This window comes from Neltuma alba, unplaced genomic scaffold (assembly GCF_004799145.2).
Source record: "Neltuma alba isolate B1F8T4 unplaced genomic scaffold, ASM479914v2 tig00007303_pilon, whole genome shotgun sequence".
NCBI classification, from domain to species: domain Eukaryota; kingdom Viridiplantae; phylum Streptophyta; class Magnoliopsida; order Fabales; family Fabaceae; genus Neltuma; species Neltuma alba.
Window position 1 is genome coordinate 71,218 of NW_021634743.1, and position 19,194 is coordinate 90,411.

Genomic DNA, 19,194 nt, shown 5'->3' on the forward strand with positions numbered 1-19,194 from the left:
CTGGCGATCACTTTCTAGCGGTTTACTGCTAACTGCTAGAAAATTATGGGGCCCACACTGTTTCTGGTCAAAGCTACAAATTTCTTGCGGTTTGTTTGAAAACAGCTAAAAATTTCTGAATTTGTAGCGGTTTTGTTTAACCGCTAGAAATGTTCCGCTGCTAATTCTACTATTTTTTGTAGTGTTAAAGCATTTATGTTGTTGACCTGAAACGCAATAGCACTACAAAAGATACAAAGGCTTCCAATAGAATACTCCCTCTTATCCTTATTATAAGGCATCAACTAATAAATATACTTGATTTTTTTAATAAGAAATTTGCCTATTTTGAAGGAGTATTAAATATTTTTTTGTCATATATACCCATAATTAATAAGGGTAGTGAGAGAATACAAAATGATGGCAAATGAGAATAAAAATTAATATGTTAAAGTTTAGTATAGTTAATAAGGATAATATGGAGAATCGCTTCAATTTTATGACAAATTTAATATTAAAAAAATTCTTTTCTTTCTATTATATTATTTTCTTCTACATAAAACGTTGGAGATAAGGAAAGAGGTACTTTAATTCTAAATATAACACAGCAATCTATTTTATCTCACAAATGTCTAATTTATTCTTAAAAATATCTCAATTAAATATTAATTATATTTATTCGAGGGTTTTATCAAGAGTAGTTTTTAACATAATCAATTAAAGATGTATTTTAAAAAATTAACACATATTTCTTAAGAAATAATAAGGAAAAATGACAAAAAAATGACTGTTGAAATTTGAAATGACAAAATAGGCATGCAAATATATGAAATGACTAAATGGACATAAGGCATCAATTTGAAATTTTGACAATTCAGTAGAAAGATTAAAATGCCCCTAAACCTCTCTGAAGACATAAACAGGTGATAACTCTCAATACGAAAGTTGTAATTCACATTACAAATATTATCATTATCATTACCAAAGTAGTGAAATTGGCTCTAAATACATGTTACTTGGGTTTGAAAGAAACGAGTTGTAAATAGCAATAGCGAAATGGTAACTCTCATTACGAAAGTTGTAATTCGCATTATAAATGTTGTCATTATCATTATCGGGATAATGAAATTGATTCCAAATACATGTTACTTGGGTTTGAAATAAACGATTGCAAATAGCAATAGCGAGATAGTAACTCTCATTAAAAAGGTTGTGATTCACATTATAAATGTTGTCATTATCATTGCTAGGGTGAAATTGGTTCCAAATACATGTTATTTGGGTTTGAAAAAAACAAGTTACAAATGGTAATAGCGAGATGGTAACTCTCATTATGAAAATTGTAATTCACATTACAAATGTTGTCATTATCATTACCAGAGTAGTGAAATTGGCTCCAAATACATGACAGGGGTATTTTAGTCCTTACACCGAATTGTCAAAATTTCATATTGATACATCATGCTCATTTGGTCAATTCATATATTCGCATGCTCATTTTGTCATTTCAAATTTCAACAATCCTTTTTTGGTCATTTTTCCAAATAATTAACTTAACAAATTTTGTTAATCTTTATAAATTAATTACATAACTCTTATATTGAGGATTAGAGTAGTAACAAGTAGTGACTATCTCACATTATGATTCACATTTCATCTTTTATAAAATTATTATTAAAATTTTAAATTATAAAAAGATAAATAATCAAACCCAGACGCTGTAACATAACGTGTACTATCATTGGGTATATCTTTAAATTTGTATAAGCATTCGCAATTAAAGGAAAACACCACAGTGGATTTCACAATTTTTGCCTCGTGTTTTGCATGAATAATGTAGCATTTAATGGATTATATATCTTATATAATTTCTTAGAAAAATAACCATAAAATACCTGTTGAATTTTTAAAGGATAAATAGGTGATGCTAATATGTAAAATGACAAATTGGTAATAAAGTGACAAATTGGCATTTCAATATTTGGGATAAAAGAAAAAACTACTCTTGGAATTTCTTTTTCTTTTTCTAAATGCCACCTAAGCACCTGGCCAATAACTCTTCGACAATCGGCTGCCGAAACTCCAATTACCACTCTTATAAATATTTGATGATTCTTGTTAAGTTACTTGCTATTTTTATTTCTAAAGTTCTGGTAACTACTCTTATCAAGGTATTAACTATCCTTGTTAAATTACATTGATTACTCTAGTTTTATTATTGACTATTTTGGTTTCAAAAATTCAAAAAATGTATTAGGAGCTACCAAAGATTTAGGAGTTATTCTTGTTTAGCTATTTATTATACACTAGTTTCACTATTTACTAATTGTATTTGAAAAATTAGAAAAATGTTATGAATTTTGGTTATTGCTTTTGAGGAGCAAGAGTAGTCAATAGCTTAACAAGAATTATCATAATGACTCTAACATAAGTAGTCAATAGTTTAATGACAAAAGTTACTACCTAAACAAAAATAGTCAATACTTTTACAAGAACAGTCACAGGAGCTACAGCAACCGAGCTCTAACTAGGTGCTTAGGTGGCATTTAAGAAAAAGAAAAAAAATTCTAAGACGTAGTTTTGTGTTTGGCCCCAAATATTGAAATACCAATTTAATACTCTGTCATCAATTTGTCGTTTCACATATTAGTGTTACCTATTTATCTTTTTAAAATTCAAGGTGTATTTTAGGATTTTTTTTCCTAAATAATTTGTATCAAATATGAATGATTTATGTTTATTTAAAGTAAACCAATAATAATAAGATATTGTCTGTCCATATCTGATCTAAGTGATCTATATAGATTGTTGTTGTTGTTATTATAGCGAAATTCAAACAAATTAGATTGAATATAAACTCTGTCTTTACGATTTGTGAAGCAATGTGAAATTCACAAATTAGAGAGTGAATTTATTTAAAGAGTTGGCACTCATTTTTTATTGCTGCCCTTTCAAACTTTACAATAACTTTTCCTAAACTTTATATTTATCAAGGTAACTCTTATGCAATTAGTTTTGTTCGTTATTTATTTATAAATAAGTTAAATTTTTTAAATTTTAATATAAATATACTATTTTTCCATTCACTTATTATTATTATTATTATTATTATTATTATTATTATTATTATTATTATTATTATTATTATTATTTTGTCCAAAGTATCCTCTTACTCGAACGGTAAGAGACTACTCTCTTAGGATACTGTCAGGCGTTGTAGCGAGAACCTCTCCCAATAATATTTTTCTCCAATATATATTAAATAGGAATAAATTTAAAAGTTATTAAATTTTAAGGTAGGGTCAAAGAAATTAAGTTGTTCTTGAATTTTGGTGAAACTTATTGGAAAAGAATTATAAATAGGGTCTGAGGAGTAAAGTTTAAATTATACAAAATTGTCCAACGAAAAAAATGTTGGAATATTTTTAAAATGAAGAGATGTGTTTTTTGAAAAGTCATGTCCTTAAATTTATTAGATTAATAGATTTATATGAGGGGTTATGTCTTCATATAAATTAATAAATTTATTTGAAAGGTTGTGTCTTCATATAAATTAATATATTTATATGAAGGGTTATGTGGGAAGTTAAAATATTAAATGAACTTACATACTAAATACATTGTATTTAACAAAAGGTCATGTAGGAAGTTAAAACATTAAATGAACTTACATACTAAATTCATTATATTTATTTAAATTATGTTGGTTCATGAACCAACATATGGATGAGACTTTTTATTTAATAAGTTTTTATTCTAAAAGATATCTCTTCAAGGCATCATTCCATGCTCTATATAAACCCTTCACCATCATTTTATTTGGAGATAATACAACACAAACACTAAGATCAAACTCATTGCCTTTGTCTTTGAGTGCATGCAAAGATAGAGCCAAATTATCATTTTGTGAAAGTCATTGTTGTCTTTGCTTGAATTTGGAAGTGCAATCCAAAGTCAAAGGCCTTCATTGTATCCTGAAGGAAATTCGCCAGGTATCCCAACTTGTACCCCATAAGATAGGAATAGGTGGGGGCGAATTAAGCCTAGAGGAAAGTGCTGCCCATGCCTTGAAGACATCGTGCACTACTTTCTTCTTCATCTCTTCTTCTTGTACTCTTCAGAGAACCTTTCCCGCCAACAGTCTTTAGGCTTAATCCGCAAATACAAATGGCTTCTTTGAAGGAGTTGACTACAAATTTTGTGAAGTTGGAGAGATTTGAAGGAGGCAACTTTTTGAGATGGCAAAGGAAGATGAAATTTCTTCTCACAACTTTAAACATGGCCTATGTTCTCAACACTCCCAAGCCTCAAGAGCAGGGGGATGAAACTATTGCTGAAATCAGAGAGAGACAAAAGTGGGAGAATGATGACTACATTTGCACTGGACATATCCTTAACGGCCTCTATGATGCTCTCTTTGATGTTTATCAAGATACAACCTCTGTAAAGGATCTTTGGGACAAACTTGAGGCAAGATACATGCAAGAGGATGCTACAAGTAAGAAATTTCTTGTCACTCGTTTCAATCGTTATAAAATGGTTGATGGAAAGTCAATCATAGAGCAAATGCATGAAATTGAACATATTTTGAATAATTTCAATCAACATAAAATGCATATGGATGAGTCCATTATTGTCTCCTCAATCATAGACAAACTTCCTCCTTCATGGAAAGATTTCAAAAAGAGTCTCAAACATAAAAAAGAAGATATCTTTCTTGAACAATTGGGAAATTATCTTCGTTTAGAAAAGGAGTATAGAAAGCAAGACATTAAAAAGGAAGCCAATACTTAGGAGAAGGTACATGTGGTGGAGGAAGGACAGTCCAACAAGACCTCAAAGTAAAGAGGGAAGGATAAAGACAAACCCTAAGCACAAGATGGTCACAAGAATAAGAAAAAAAAAGCTAATTGCTTCTTTTGTGGAAAAGGTGGTCATTTTAAGAATGACTGTCATTTTTTCAAAAAGAAGAAAGAGAAAGAAAACAAGTCATCTGCAAAAGAAGACAATTTTGTGGCAATAATTCCATGGTGGGTGGACTCTGGTGCCACACGTCATGTGTGCAAAAACAAGAACTTCTTCAAAACATTGAAGGAGGAAGATGGGCATGTACTTTATATGGGAAATGCATCAACTATCCAAGTCAAGGGCAACGGCACTGTGGAAGTTGAATTCACTTCTAGGAAAACTCTTACTTTAAGAGATGTCTATTATGTACCAGAAGTTAGGAAGAATTTAATTTCTGTACCTTTACTCAATAAGTTTGGGTTTAAGTCTGTATTTGAGGGAGATAAGTTTGTTCTCACTAAGGGTGGAACATTTGTGGGCCAGGGTTATTTTTGTGACAACATGTTTAAATGTAATGTTGCTAAAGTTAATAACAGTATTTATAGTTCTGCTTATATCCTTGACTCTTGTGATTTATGGTATTATCATTTGGGTCATGTTAATTTTGGCAAAATGAATGATATGATGAAACTTGAATTGATTCCAAAAGCTGCTATTAATCATGACTCTTGCACTACTTGCATGTTGACTAAAATAACAAGAAAACCTTTTCCTAGAGTAGAAAGAAGTTCTAAAATATTAGAATTGATTCATTCTGATATTTGTGATTTGCATGGTTGGCCTACTTTGGGTAGTAAAAAGTATTTTGTGACTTTCATTGATGATTGCACTAGATATTGCTATGTCTATTTAATGCATTCAAAGGATGAAGTCTTGGACAAATTTAAGATCTTTAAAACTGAAGTAGAACTTCAATGTGAAACCTTTGTAAAATATTTAAGGACTGATAGAGGGGAGAATATTTTGATCCAAAATATTTTGAGTCTGTTGGCATAATACATCAAGTAACTGCTCCTTATTCCCCACAACAAAACGTATAGCTAAAGAAAAAATAGAGCTTTAGTTGAGATGGTGAATGCCATGTTATCTTACTCTGGTTTGTCTAATGGATATTTGGGTAAAGCATTGCTAACTGCATGTCATATATTAAATAGAATTCCTAATAAAAGGAACAAGATAACCGCATATGAATTATGGAAGAAACGAAAACCCAATCTCAATTATTTTCGAGTTTGGGGATGCAGAGCAATAGTTAAAGTTCAGAACCCAAAAGGAAGAAATTGGGTGAAAGAGGAGTTGAATGCATCTTTTTGGGATATGCTGAGAATAGTAAGGCATATCGATTCTTGGTTATTGAACCAAATGATTCATACCCTGTTAGTAAAGTCATTGAATCAAGGGATGCAATGTTTCAAGAAGAAAGGTTCAACTCAATTCTTAAATCCAATGGTGTTTCTCATTCCAATGAGAAAACAAATCAAGAGGAGAATGTATCTACTGGCAATGACTTAGAAGAAATAGAACTTAGAAGAAGTAAAAGGGCTAGAAAAGCAAAAACTTATGGTTCAGATTTCTTCATGTTTCTTGTTGAGGGGTCAAGGGAAGAAATTGAAAATTGTTCATCTGTTTGTTTAATTTAGAAAATGATCCTGAAACATTTGAGGAGGCTATGAAGTCTCAAGATGCAGCTTTTTGGAAAGAGGCTGTACAAGATGAAATGGATTCAATAATGGGAAATAAAACTTGGAAATTAGTAACCTCCCGCCTGGTTCTAAACCTATTGGTTGTAAATGGATTTTCAAAAAGAAATTAAAAGTAGATGGATCTATAGATAAGTTTAAAGCTAGGTTGGTTGCTAAGGGCTTTACACAAAAGGAAAAATAGACTATTTTGATACATATGCACCGGTTGCAAGGATTTCTACAATCAGAGTGCTAATAGCACTTGCTTCCACATACAATCTTGTTATCCATCAAATGGATGTTAAAACAGCTTTTCTTAATGGAGAGTTGGAAGAAAAAGTGTATATGACACAACCAGAAGGATTTGTGGTTCCTGGTCAGGAACACAAGGTGTGTAAGTTAATTAAGTCTCTTTATGGACTTAAGCAAGCCCCTAAGCAATGGCATAAAAAATTTGATGAGGTAGTTCTAGCAAATGGATATAAAATCAATGAATCTGACAAATGTATTTATAGTAAATTTCATAATGGGAAAGGTGTCATGATTTGTTTGTATGTAAATGACATGTTAATTTTTGGCATTGATTTGAATGAAGTAAATCAAACAAAGAAGTTTTTGTCTAAAAATTTTGACATGAAAGATATGGGAGAAGTAGATGTCATACTAGGAATCAAGGTTATTAGGGATAATAATTGTCTTGGTCTTTCACAATCTCATTATATTGAAAAGATATTAAAGAAGTTTAATTGTTTTGATTGTTGTCCTATTTCTACTCCATTTGATTCCAGTATAAAATTAGCACCAAATAAAGGTTGTCCTATGAGACAATATGATTATTCAAAGGTAATTGGATGCTTGATGTATGCTATGACATGTACAAGACCAGATATAGCATATGCTATGGGAAGGTTAAGTAGATACACAAGCAATCGAAGTCAGAATCACTGGCATGCTGTGGATAGAGTGTTAAGGTACTTGAAAGGAACAGTCAACTATAGTTTGACCTATAATGGTAATCCTTCAATTTTGCAAGGATATACAGATACCAGTTGGATAAGTTACTCATAGGATCATGCTTCCACAAGTGGATGGGTCTTCACTTTAGGTGGGGTGCTGGTTCTTGGGGATCTAAGAAACAAACCTGCATTGCAGACTCCACCACAGATTCTGAGTTTATAGCATTGGCTGCAAGTAGTAAGGAAGCAGAATGGCTTAGAAACTTATTACTTGGAATTCCTATATGGCCTAAACCAATAGCACCAATATCTATCCATTGTGATAGTCAGTCTACTCTTTCAAGGGCTTATAGCCAAGTCTATAATGGGAAATCACGACATATTGGGTTGAGACATAGTTCTGTGAATGATCTGATTATGAATGGAGTAATCTCCATAAGTTATATAAGATCTGAATTAAATCTTGCAGATCCTTTGATGAAAGGTTTAGCAAGGGAAATGATGTTGAAAACATCAAAGGGGATGGCATTGAAACCCTATAAACTTTGATCGCCAATAGCAGAAACCCAACTCACACTTGACCATCATATCAAGTCTTGAGTTCAATGGTGAAATACGCTATTAGAGTGATTGTAAGTACTTGACATATTTATACATCCTAAGATTGAAAAGCACTTGGTAACCATGAGATTTAAAATGAGGAAAGGTTGAGCTTTAATTTGGTTCTTAATGGACCTATAAGCATATATTTGTTGGAGCATTAATCATAGTGGTGCTCTTGATAGAGTCTACCTATATGAGAGTGAAGTGGGCCCGCTTCTAAGAGTCTAAGGGCTTGACTCTGAAAACTCTTCATGAAAAGGATACTGACACAAGGCCATAAACGTGTCATTTTAAGTGGCATACAGTGGTTCGAGATCCCATGCGTAAGTCATGCACACTTTTTCATATGGAATAATTGGTTCAAAGCTTAGTCTACCATATTATTTCGAATGGGTGAAACCATGTCTTGCTTAGGTAAAGGTTCAAATCCTTGAGATACCTTTACTAAAAACATGAGATTTCCGAAGTGATAAGAGTTTGGGTTCATTTTAAAAATGGTGGGGGATTGTTGGAATATTTTTAAAATGAAGATATGTGTTTTTTGAAAAGTCATGTCCTTAAATTTATTAGATTAATAGATTTATATGAGGGGTTATGTCTTCATATAAATTAATAAATTTATTTGAAAGGTTGTGTCTTCATATAAATTAATATATTTATATGAAGGGTTATGTGGGAAGTTAAAATATTAAATGAACCTAAATACTAAATACATTGTATTTAACAAAAGGTCATGTAGGAAGTTAAAACATTAAATGAACCTACATACTAAATTCATTGTATTTATTTAAATTATGTTGGTTCATGAACCAACATATGGTTGTGACTTTTTATTTAATAAGTTTTTATTCTAAAAGGTATCTCTTCAAGATATCATTCCATGCTCTATATAAACCCTTCACCATCACTTTATTTGGAGATAATACAACACAAACACTAAGATCAAACTCATTGCCTTTGTCTTTGAGTGCATGCAAAGATAGAGCCAAATTATCACTTTGTGAAAGCCATTGTTGTCTTTGCTTGAATTTGGAAGTGCAATCCAAAGTCAAAGGCCTTCATTGTATCCTGAAGGAAATTCACCAGGTATCCCAACTTGTACCCCATAAGATAGGAATAGGTGGGGGCGAATTAAGCCTAGAGGAAAGTGCTGCCCATGCCTTGAAGACATCGTGCACTACTTTCTTCTTCATCTCTTCTTCTTGTACTCTTCAGAGAACCTTTCCCGCCAACAAAAAATGATATAAAATTGATTAGTTTAGGATTATCTACATGAAATTAAAAACTTAGACAAGTTTATTATTAAGTTTTAAAAATTAAGAAAGTTATTTGTGCATTGTCCTAAGTTAAGAAAATTTTATAAAAATTAGTTTTTTTAATAAAAAGGAAATTATAAAAAAATAATTAAGACTAAAAGCCGCAAATTAAAGATCACTACTAAGTAAGATCAAGCAGAGGTAGAGCCAACAATCATTTATGAAGATAACTCCAATTAGTTTTTCACATTATTTATTTATAAATAAGTTAAAATTTTTAAATTTTAATGTGAATGTATGACTTTACCGTTAACTTATTATTGTGTATATTGTTATTTTCTTGAAATGTGTATATATTAAATAAAAATAAATTTGAAAAACTGTTAAATTTTAAGGAAATGTTAATGAGGTTTAAGGTTTTTTTTTTAAATTTTAATGAAACATATTAGAAATGACTTATAAATAAGGTTAAGAATGTAAAGTTTAAATGGCATAAAATTGATTAGTTTAGGATTATCTGCATGAATTTGAAAGTTTAGGCAAATTTATTATTAAGTTTTAAAGATTAAGAAAGTTATCTGCACATTGTTGTAAGTTAAGAAAACTTTATGTGAAATAAAAAGGTAACTCCTCACTAAGAAAAAAATAAAAGATAAAAAGGTAATTATAAAAGCCAAGGCTAAAAGCCATAAATTAAGGATCACTCCTAGGTAAGATCAAGAAGAGGTAGAGCTAACAATCATGAAAGGCTTAATTATGATTATTTCCCCAAATGTTTCTTTAGCGAAAATTGTAGTCAAAAGAAGAAAGAGTGCAATGGGTATGATGACAAATATTACAATAATAATTCATCTTCACAAGAATTTGTAGATATCATCCGGCCAAGTTATCAAATTCATGAATTTAAGTAAACTCCCCCCCCCCCCAAAAAAAAGGGTGAAGTAATGATCCACTCTTATGATGTGAGTTCATAAGATTTTACTTTATCAGTAAACAATTACTAGAATAAATCATTCACAAAAAATCGTTTAAAAATACTCAAGGTATACTAAATTTATCTATGTTCCATAATCAATAGTTATTGCCTTAGTGATATAGCATTTCAATAAATATATACAAAAATAATCATGTAACATTAGGTATTGGAGAACAAAGCAGAACAAGTCATGTGGGATAATTGTTTTTTCTATACTTTATCAAATATGTTAGTATAATTTTAATGAAAAATAAATTAAAATTAAAATTAGGAAGCATCCTAATTAAATCCATTTAAAATATCAAAATTCAAATTAAACCTTGCACTTTTAAATGTAATTTTAATGTATGGCATGTCAAGAAATACAATCTCACAAAATCACGATTAACATTTAATAGTCCAATTTCCCCACAAAAAAAATTAATAGTCTAAAGTTAATATTTTTATAAAAAATATTATTATAATTTTACTTAAAAATAAATAAATAAATTCAAAATGCTGAAATTTAATCTAAACAGCTACGATTATAGTGAAAACAATGAGAAAAATCTACTTTATAATCAGGGTAAAATACTCTATCTACTTTTGCATTTTGGTTTAATTACCTGAACTTTCTATCTATTTTGAAAACATATAGTTAAGTCCAAACTATTAACTTCATTAAGAATTCTCCAAAAAGATGCTTTTTTAGTTAAAAAATATTTTTTATTACTTTACTGTTCATCATATTAAATCTTTAATTTTGACTAAAATTTTTGGAACAATATTTCAAAGTTTTCTTTTTCAATAATTTTATTTTTATTTTTTCAAATACTTATTTGTCTAATGTTTTTTGGGACAAAAACTTAAATAACTTAATTAATGTTGACCTTAAAAATTTGATTAATTCCTTAAATAAATGTATAATTAAATAAATATGTTTCTAAATGTTTGTAACAAAAATTTTATTTGAAAATTTAAATTATTTATATAATCTTTCAAATTTACATCATTTATCTTATATAACGAAAAAAAAAGTGCATTTAAATCTTTTTAGCCACCTAATAGAAACCTAAATAATATATTTGAATTCATGTGATGGAAAATTAAAATTATAAAATTTTGATAACATAATAAAAATCAATAAATTTTATAACATATCAGAAGGTCTAAAAATATATGTATTAAAATAATTTTATGTTGCATCAAAAAGTAGCTTTTTACCAAATATAAATGCTTGGCATAAAAATAAATATGAATGTTTAAATAATTCTTATGCGAAGGAGGGGTATTTTGGTCCAAATGAAAGCTCAGAAAACTTACTAGCAGTTGGAGAGAAGGATTGAAATGGAATCTCAAATGTATATGAGAGATTTGTGTAATATATATTTTAATTTGTCCATATGTGTTTTCAAATAAATGGAAAACATATATTTTAATTTTAAGAGAAGTCTATATACGTTTTCAAACTAAATGGGGAGTTTCTATAATTTAGGTAAAATAAAAGGGTAGTTTTGTATTTTACTTTTATAATAATAATCTATAGTTGTGAACTATTATTATCAAAGTTTTGTACTTTAAATTTACTTTTGTATTCTTATATAAAATTATAATTCTACCTCTGATCCTTTATATAACTAATTTGGGAATATTAAAAATATTAATTAAGTTAGTTATGTGTAATAAATTTGTATTATTTTTTATCAAATATCATTATTAATCATGCACATTAGAATGAAAACTTGCTCAAATGTACAATCATTATAAAGACTACTTTGAAAAAAAACTAAATAATGAAAGACAAAATTAATTAAAATTTTATATTTAAAATCAAATTAAATATTCAACTAACTCTTATATTTACAACCGCATGTAATAATAATATTTTTATAAAATATTAAATCTGGACTGTTATAATTTTAAGAAAAAGGAGGGCAAAGGAGAGGATTCATTTTTCTCTAAAATCAACCCAACATGCTAAGGGGGTGTTTGGATAATAACAAAACCATGGTTTAAGAAGTGCTTTTACGGTATACGAAGTAAATATGTGAAGGAATTTGTCTCAATTTGTAAAAAAGTGCTTCTGAAAAGCACTTTTAGGGTTAGCCAAACACCCCTTAAGTAGGACTGGACTAAGAAAAGTGAAGTCACAACTCATAATCTACTCTTGCGATGTGAGTTCATAATATTTTTTTTTAATTGTTAACAATAAATTGTTTTAGTGGCAACACCACCTGTCATATGTAGATAAATTTCAAGTTTGAGTCTAATATTGACATGTTTACATGCATGTGTGTATTTAATTATATAAAATAAAAAACATTTTATTTTATCATTAAACACTTGTTTGAATAAATAATCCACAGAAAATCATTTAAAAATACTTAAGGTATATTAAATTTATTTTATGTTCCATAATCAATAGTTATTGATATAAGCATTTCAATAAAATTTATGTGAAAATGATCATTTAACACGATGTACCTAAAAAAAAAAAAAACATAACTAATTATGTGTGGGGTAATTGTTTTGTTTTTAAAGTAAATATCTTCAATATTATTCTTTTTTATTACTTTGTGCTTGCTATCTGTCAGCTAGTCCAATGACCATGTTAATTTTAATCAAAATAATATATAATAGGAGGCAAAAAACTAAGATCAAGTTACTTATATTCATTATTTCAAATCCTCCAATCACACATAACTATGTGTCTTTTTTTATTTAATGTGAATTTATAATTCAATACTACTAAATGGTAATATTTCAAAAACAAGACACTTTTATGTGTGATTAAAGATCTTGACAAATAATATATATTACATAACTCCTATATCAGACGGGACTGAATTTAGCCGCGATCTGGGGTCTTAGATCAACCAAGCATGCTGAGGAAGGATAAGACCCAACTAAGGAAACTACCGAATTGGTGGAACGCTAAGGTAATACTACCCTGAATCATTCCCAAATAATTCTTCTAGTTAGAGGACTGAATTGAGAAAGTTTGTTAGTAGCATAGCACCAGATTAAAAGAAAACAGACCGCATCGATCACATAAAGGCTATGGTTAGTGCTCACATCTCGTGTTTCCTCTATGAATTTGCAACTTATAAATCCGTATAAACATATATTAACCTATCTATATATGTCAACACGTTTGAGTTCCATCTTTAAACTACAGTCCCCATCTTCAGATCAGAAAGAAATAAAGAAAGAAAAGGGGAGGGTAGAGTATCACTAAAACAGCTCAAACTCCTCACAATCTTCTGTATCCTCTAAATCATTCGCATTCTCCTTCTGTGACGCCATAGATGGAACACAACTTCCAAAATCACGAAATCTGGGCAGCTCAGGTGGTGCGGCACATCTTATCAGAGCCCAGTTTAAGCCTTCAAAGAAAGGGTGCTGCTTTATCTCTGCAGCACCTTTTACGGAACCTAACCGATTTTCCGGGTCTTTTATCAGCAATCCGCGTATCAGATCTCTTGCATGAAAACTGACCAAAGGAGCATCTGGGAATTTAAGGCTCTGCGACACAACATTGGATAATGTTTCCTCGTTTCCAGCTCCTTTAAAGGGAGTCTTGCCATACAAAAGCTCAAACAAAAATATACCAAAAGTCCACCAATCCACAGCACTTCCATGCCCCTCGCCTTTGATGATCTCTGGAGCCAGGTATTCATAGGTACCAACGAATGAGTTAGAGCGGGCACTGGTTGGCTCAACGACAAGTTGTGGCAAGGGCCCAACCTGGGCAGCCTCGGACTTCATCTTTCGAGATTTTGCTCCAGCAGATAAAAGAATAGGAGTGAAACAGGAAACCTGCCAATCAGGTTGTAGACAGAAAGGGTGTATGCAGCTGGCCTCTGAACAGGGGCTGGACATCTTCTTTGTTGATTCCACATCCGGCGAAGATGACTTGACTAACGTGGGATTCACAGAACACCTAAGTGATAAGTCAAAATCCGTCAGCATAATGTGGCCATCTTCTCGAACAAGGATATTTTCAGGCTTCAAGTCTCGATATATGACTCCTAGCATGTGCAAATACTCCAGGGCAAGAAGAACTTCAGCAACATAAAACCTGTAGAAATCTGGCATGACTTTAGTCCAAAAAATACTTAAATTGAGAAGGCAAAAGATTGCGCCTTGCCAAGCTGCGAGTGAATCATGACATTCCAAACAAAGCAACTAGAGTATGACTAAATTTCATGGCAAAAAAGGAGAGTATGGCTTAATTTCTCGCTATATCATTCACGTTTAACACTAAATCATGATCCCATGCATAGTTTTCGTTTAGCATCATCCGCAGTTCAGTTCTGATAAAATTAGACCTAAATTAGACCTTCTCTTCCTTGATTCAAATAAGTAGCATCAAGCATAAATCAAGGAAAAAAGGATTAGAAATCATGCAGTAGAATCATCAAATATCCAAACTGTGTTAAAAAAAGAGTGACAAAAACTATTAAAAAGAGAAACTCTTCCAGAAAACACTTACATCACACAAGCCAGAAGCTATGACCGCATAATGGCATTGAGCACAAAATGTTAAGTTGACTAGATTGGATTTCAGAGCAAAAAGAAATATCACAAAATCAAATGACCGAGAAAAAGAAAGGTTTAAAACTCCTACCTGGTTGCTTGTTCTGAGAAACTCCTATATGGTTGCCTCTGGCGCAGCACATGTAGATCTCCACCTGGGCAATACTCCATAACCAAGCAAGAGAGCTTATCAGTTGTAATATAGGCATAGAGTGTTGGAAGAAAAGGATGATCCAGCATCTGCAGGATCTCTCTCTCAGTCTGGGCCCTGAAAATTTTCTTCCGGTTGGCCAAAAACTCATTATCCATCACTTTCAAGGCAAAAAGGCAGCTTGTACCAATTAGTTCTGCAAGATAAACAGTTCCAATGTCCCCACAACCAAGCCTCCTGAGCAGCTTGAAGTGTTTCAAACTTAAGTTCCCATGCTGCTGCTGAACAGCACGAACAGCTTCCCATCTCAAGTGTTTTGACATGTGAGGCCTGTGACCACTGCGACTAGAGCCACTCAGATTGCTCTCTTCACTTATGCTTGTCGTTGTGCTACTACTATACTCACCAATGCTGCTTTTTGAGCTTTGGGAAAATTCACCCTTTTCTTTTGATCTTGATTTTTCATCAATTTTTGTCACTAGAAATTTAGTTTTCTTACTGCAATTCATACTGAAACCACTTTTGATTGAATCTGCACCCACATTATTTGAATTTACTTCAACACTATGATTTGAACTGCTGGGAGACAATTTATCATTTTCTTTCATTTCCTGCTTCGAATTATATTTATCGGTCTCTTTGTTCAAATTACTCGTACTAGGATCCAAGTCATTGTCAACTTTTCTGGTACATTGTGTGGAGCCACTAGAGGTAGAACATAATTCTTGCTTTACCTTTTTCCTAAGGAAGCTCATGTTCCTGAACATTGGCTTTGCCAAACAAGTAGTACTGCTTGTGGATTTCTCCACCCCACTGCTCGTACTAGAGCTTGGCTGATTAGCTTCAGAATGTAACTCTACTTCCTGGCCCTTATCTAGCATAGTAGGACAGTGGGAAGCTTTGCTTGAGGAAGCAGAAACAGTCTTGACCTCAGACATTTCCTCACTTTCATAATCAACTGTAGATGCATTTGGAAGTACTGGTTTTCCGGCAACTGCAACTAACTTCTCACTTTCACCTTCCGATTGAAGAGGAACAATCTGATCCCGGGATGCTACCCTGGTTGTGACTGTTTTTGGATTTGTTACATCAACAAAATGAGTAGAATGATCAGCAGTAGAACTAGACTTATCTTCCCTAGGCATTTTACCAGAAGGTCCAGAAATCTCAGGCACAAGGGAGATTTCCACCAAGTTCCCTTTCCCCTCATCTACCACAGCTGTATACAGTTTCTTAATAGTTCCCGCCTCAGATGCTCTTGACGAACTGGACGGCTTTGACAGTCGCTTCAAAGCAGCCATCTCTGATGCCTGAGATATGCAAAGTCCTCTAAGTGCCTGCTTTAAACTTACAGGCTCTGCAATCCCAATTCCTGATGCCTGAGATGAACTAACTTTTATTGGCCTTTTAAGAGCACTCTTTTGAGAACGTGGTGTACTAGAACCTCTAGCTGAATTTTTGAAGTCAATAGCTTGGAAGAGACGATCAATATCATCCTCTACAGAACCCTTTTTCCTTGATCTGTGGGCACAACTACTCTCAGCTTTTTCATCCATTCTGAACTCAGAAATAATCTCTTCTCTTGATTCCACAATCTCACATGTACTGGAAGAGGCATCCATACTTGACATATATGATGAAGAAATAAATAGAACCTATAAAGTTAATATGTCAGCCCATATCTAAAGATGAGACATCTAGAGAACATAGCACAGAAACCGGGAACTGCATAGCAAAGCCTCCGTATTTCTCTCCGGTCATAGTTCTCTGCAGAATCAATGGGCTGATGAGAATCCCCCTAATTGATTAGCAAATGAAGTATCCAAGTCCTGACAATTTCAGTGTTTCAGATTAGATTAACCAAGAAATCTGATTCAAATATAGAAATATTTTCAGTACACAGGTACCTTTTTGGGGGCCCCAACACAATCACACATTTAAAAACCCATACTTTTAGCTACAGGGTCATATGGAAGAAAAGAATATAGACTTGCATTGTACACCGCATGAAACATGTCCAACACAAAATTGTCCATAGGAAACAGTGTTGATATCCACTAATAAAAACATTATTGTATCTAAATCCATATTAAAGTCTCCGTTGTTCATAAGAGACATTTCTATTTTCTAGAAATTTGTTCGTTCTCTTATATTTCTTTGTTGTCCTTTGATTTGAAGTTACAGTCCTATTGTTTTGTTACATTCACTTAATATATTTCTTCATCTCCAGGGTCCCCTTTCCTATCAATATTTTTATCCCTGCCACTTCCCTCCACTCAAGTTGGGATTCCTGTAGCTCTAGAAAAATTTACATGATACAATTTAAAGGGCTGTTTGGTACACAGAATGAAAAAATATGGCAAGAAAATTTCATTTCCTTCAAATATCCCAAACAGGTTGTATGAGGGAGAGATATAACATGTGAGGCTCACTATTAAATCAATGGATCCATCATTTTGTTTGAATGTAGGCCCCACATCAGATGAGTTTTTCTACCCCAAAAAGTGTGAGAGGATCTCAATCCCCTCTTCCGTTCCCTGCTTCTGTTTCTCCGGAGAAGGCTTACCGACCATCTGAGGCCACTAACAATTCGGCTGCGGATGCAGAATCAAATCCTCCATGAAGGCTATTCTAGGTGTTCTACGCAGGAAGGTGAATTATTTGTGCAGATTTGATGACGCTATGGTGGACGTTGGAAGAGATTATAGTTATTTTCTCAGTCATGGAGTGACTCGTACCCTCCAAGTGCGCGAGAACACTAAGGAAGATTGGCCTCTAATGCGAATCGTCATTTGGTAGAATTATTCAAAAATTAGCACTCGGTTAAGCCAATTCGAAAGGAGGGAAACCAAAGAGGAAAGAAATTAAAAAAAAAAAATCACACTAAAATCAGTGAGACCACGAAACTAAAAGAACAAAGCTCACAAATCGGACACAAGAGACGATCATATCAAGTCTTCACGGATCAGGCTTCACGGCAAGCTCGAGAATCAAAGGGACAAAATAAAATTATCACCAGACTTCCAATCTAAATAACACATTAAAACACAATTCGAATACATCATCAACACAACAGAAAAACCACACAAGGGAGTGGGGAAGTAAAGTTTAAACAAAGGGATAACCGAAAAGGTTTAACAAAAAAAAAGGAAAATTACCTGAAACCCAATGAATCAAAGGCGGAGAACACGGCAACAACAGAGAGAAGAACCAACCCAAGAACCCCAAAAACCCAAAAGTTAAAATCCTTCAGAAGCAAGCGGCGGGAATCATTAAGAATGCCTAGGGTTTGAAGAGAAAGAGAAGAGAGAAAGTTGGGGCGTGGTGTGGGTAGAAAGGGAAAGAGGGAGTGAATGAGGAGGAAAGAGAAAGGAAGAAAAGGTTGAAATGGTAATCACGAGAAGTATCAGAGACTGGCAAAATTCAACTATAGATACAGAAAGAGAGAGAGAGATATACAGAAGCGACTGGTTACTGTTACTTTCTCTGTAATGGCGGAAAATTTATGAATACACGCATAGCAGGTTTGTGTGTCTTAATGGAAGGAGAGGAAGTAGTAGACTCGAAGTTGAATGGGCCCCACTTAACAATACCTGTGTTTTTCCTTTCCTCTTCCGTCAACAATAATCGCACTTGGTATGCTTTTATTGCCTTCGCGTTTGATACATTGGCCAATAGTGCTAGTAATATGGGCGGGGGCTGTGGCTGATAGTTGGAAAGGATCTTTTGCGTCCGGAACGATTAAGACCGAACCCGTAACAGGTTAACCTGCAGGATTGGTAAGCTAGCCGGTTTTATTTTATTTTAAAATGTTTCTCTTCCTTCAAATATAATTATATTTATTCCTTTAGTTGTTTATTTCATTTTCATTATTTAAAATTACTATAATATAATCTATTTTTCACTTTGTATTATGAATTTTATTTGTGATAAAGTTAATTGAGCAAAAAGAAGGTGATTCTACTTATCAAGCTTAACCAAATAATTTCACATCTTCATATCATTCTTCGAACTATATCAATATTGAATGGTGGCTCATGGTTAAGCACTTAATAGTGATTTGTAACATTGTATCTATATTATTGTTTATTTAAATTTGTTATGTTTCAATTTGGGATGCATGTTTAATCATTTAAGATGATGTATCATGTATGCTTAATATTTTGGAACATTTAGAACTTTGAATTTTATGTTTTATTTGTGATACTTTTTGTTTTTATTTTTA

At 32.2% G+C, this 19,194-nt stretch overlaps 1 protein-coding gene across 4 annotated transcripts; it reads right to left on the reverse strand.

Annotated features, from left to right (window-relative positions):
• Positions 1–13,383: 13,383 nt before the first annotated feature.
• LOC114752269 (serine/threonine-protein kinase D6PKL1-like) lies at positions 13,384–18,448 on the reverse strand. 4 transcript variants are annotated; one of them, XM_028940996.1, is made up of 4 exons: positions 18,128–18,448; positions 17,895–17,997; positions 14,910–16,798; positions 13,384–14,360 (listed from the first exon to the last, which is right to left on the reverse strand). In XM_028940996.1, exons 3-4 carry the CDS (start codon positions 16,598–16,600, stop codon positions 13,514–13,516), a joined length of 2,538 nt encoding a protein of 845 aa, XP_028796829.1. In that variant the 5' UTR covers positions 16,601–16,798; positions 17,895–17,997; positions 18,128–18,448; the 3' UTR covers positions 13,384–13,513. The 4 variants fall into 4 exon arrangements, with proteins under 4 accessions (XP_028796829.1, XP_028796831.1, XP_028796828.1 ...); XM_028940998.1 differs by lacking the exon at positions 17,895–17,997 and having other exon boundaries at positions 14,910–16,736; XM_028940995.1 differs by lacking the exon at positions 17,895–17,997.
• Positions 18,449–19,194: the final 746 nt, after the last annotated feature.

Excerpts from the sequence above, each read along its gene's own strand:
- LOC114752269 (XM_028940998.1), bottom strand. The coding sequence starts at position 16,600 with ATGTCAAGTATGGATGCCTCTTCCAGTACATGTGAGATTGTGGAATCA. Across the intron at positions 14,361-14,909 it reads TTCTCAGAACAAGCAACCAG|GTTTTATGTTGCTGAAGTTC; the intron begins GTAGGAGTTTTA and ends AGATTTCTACAG.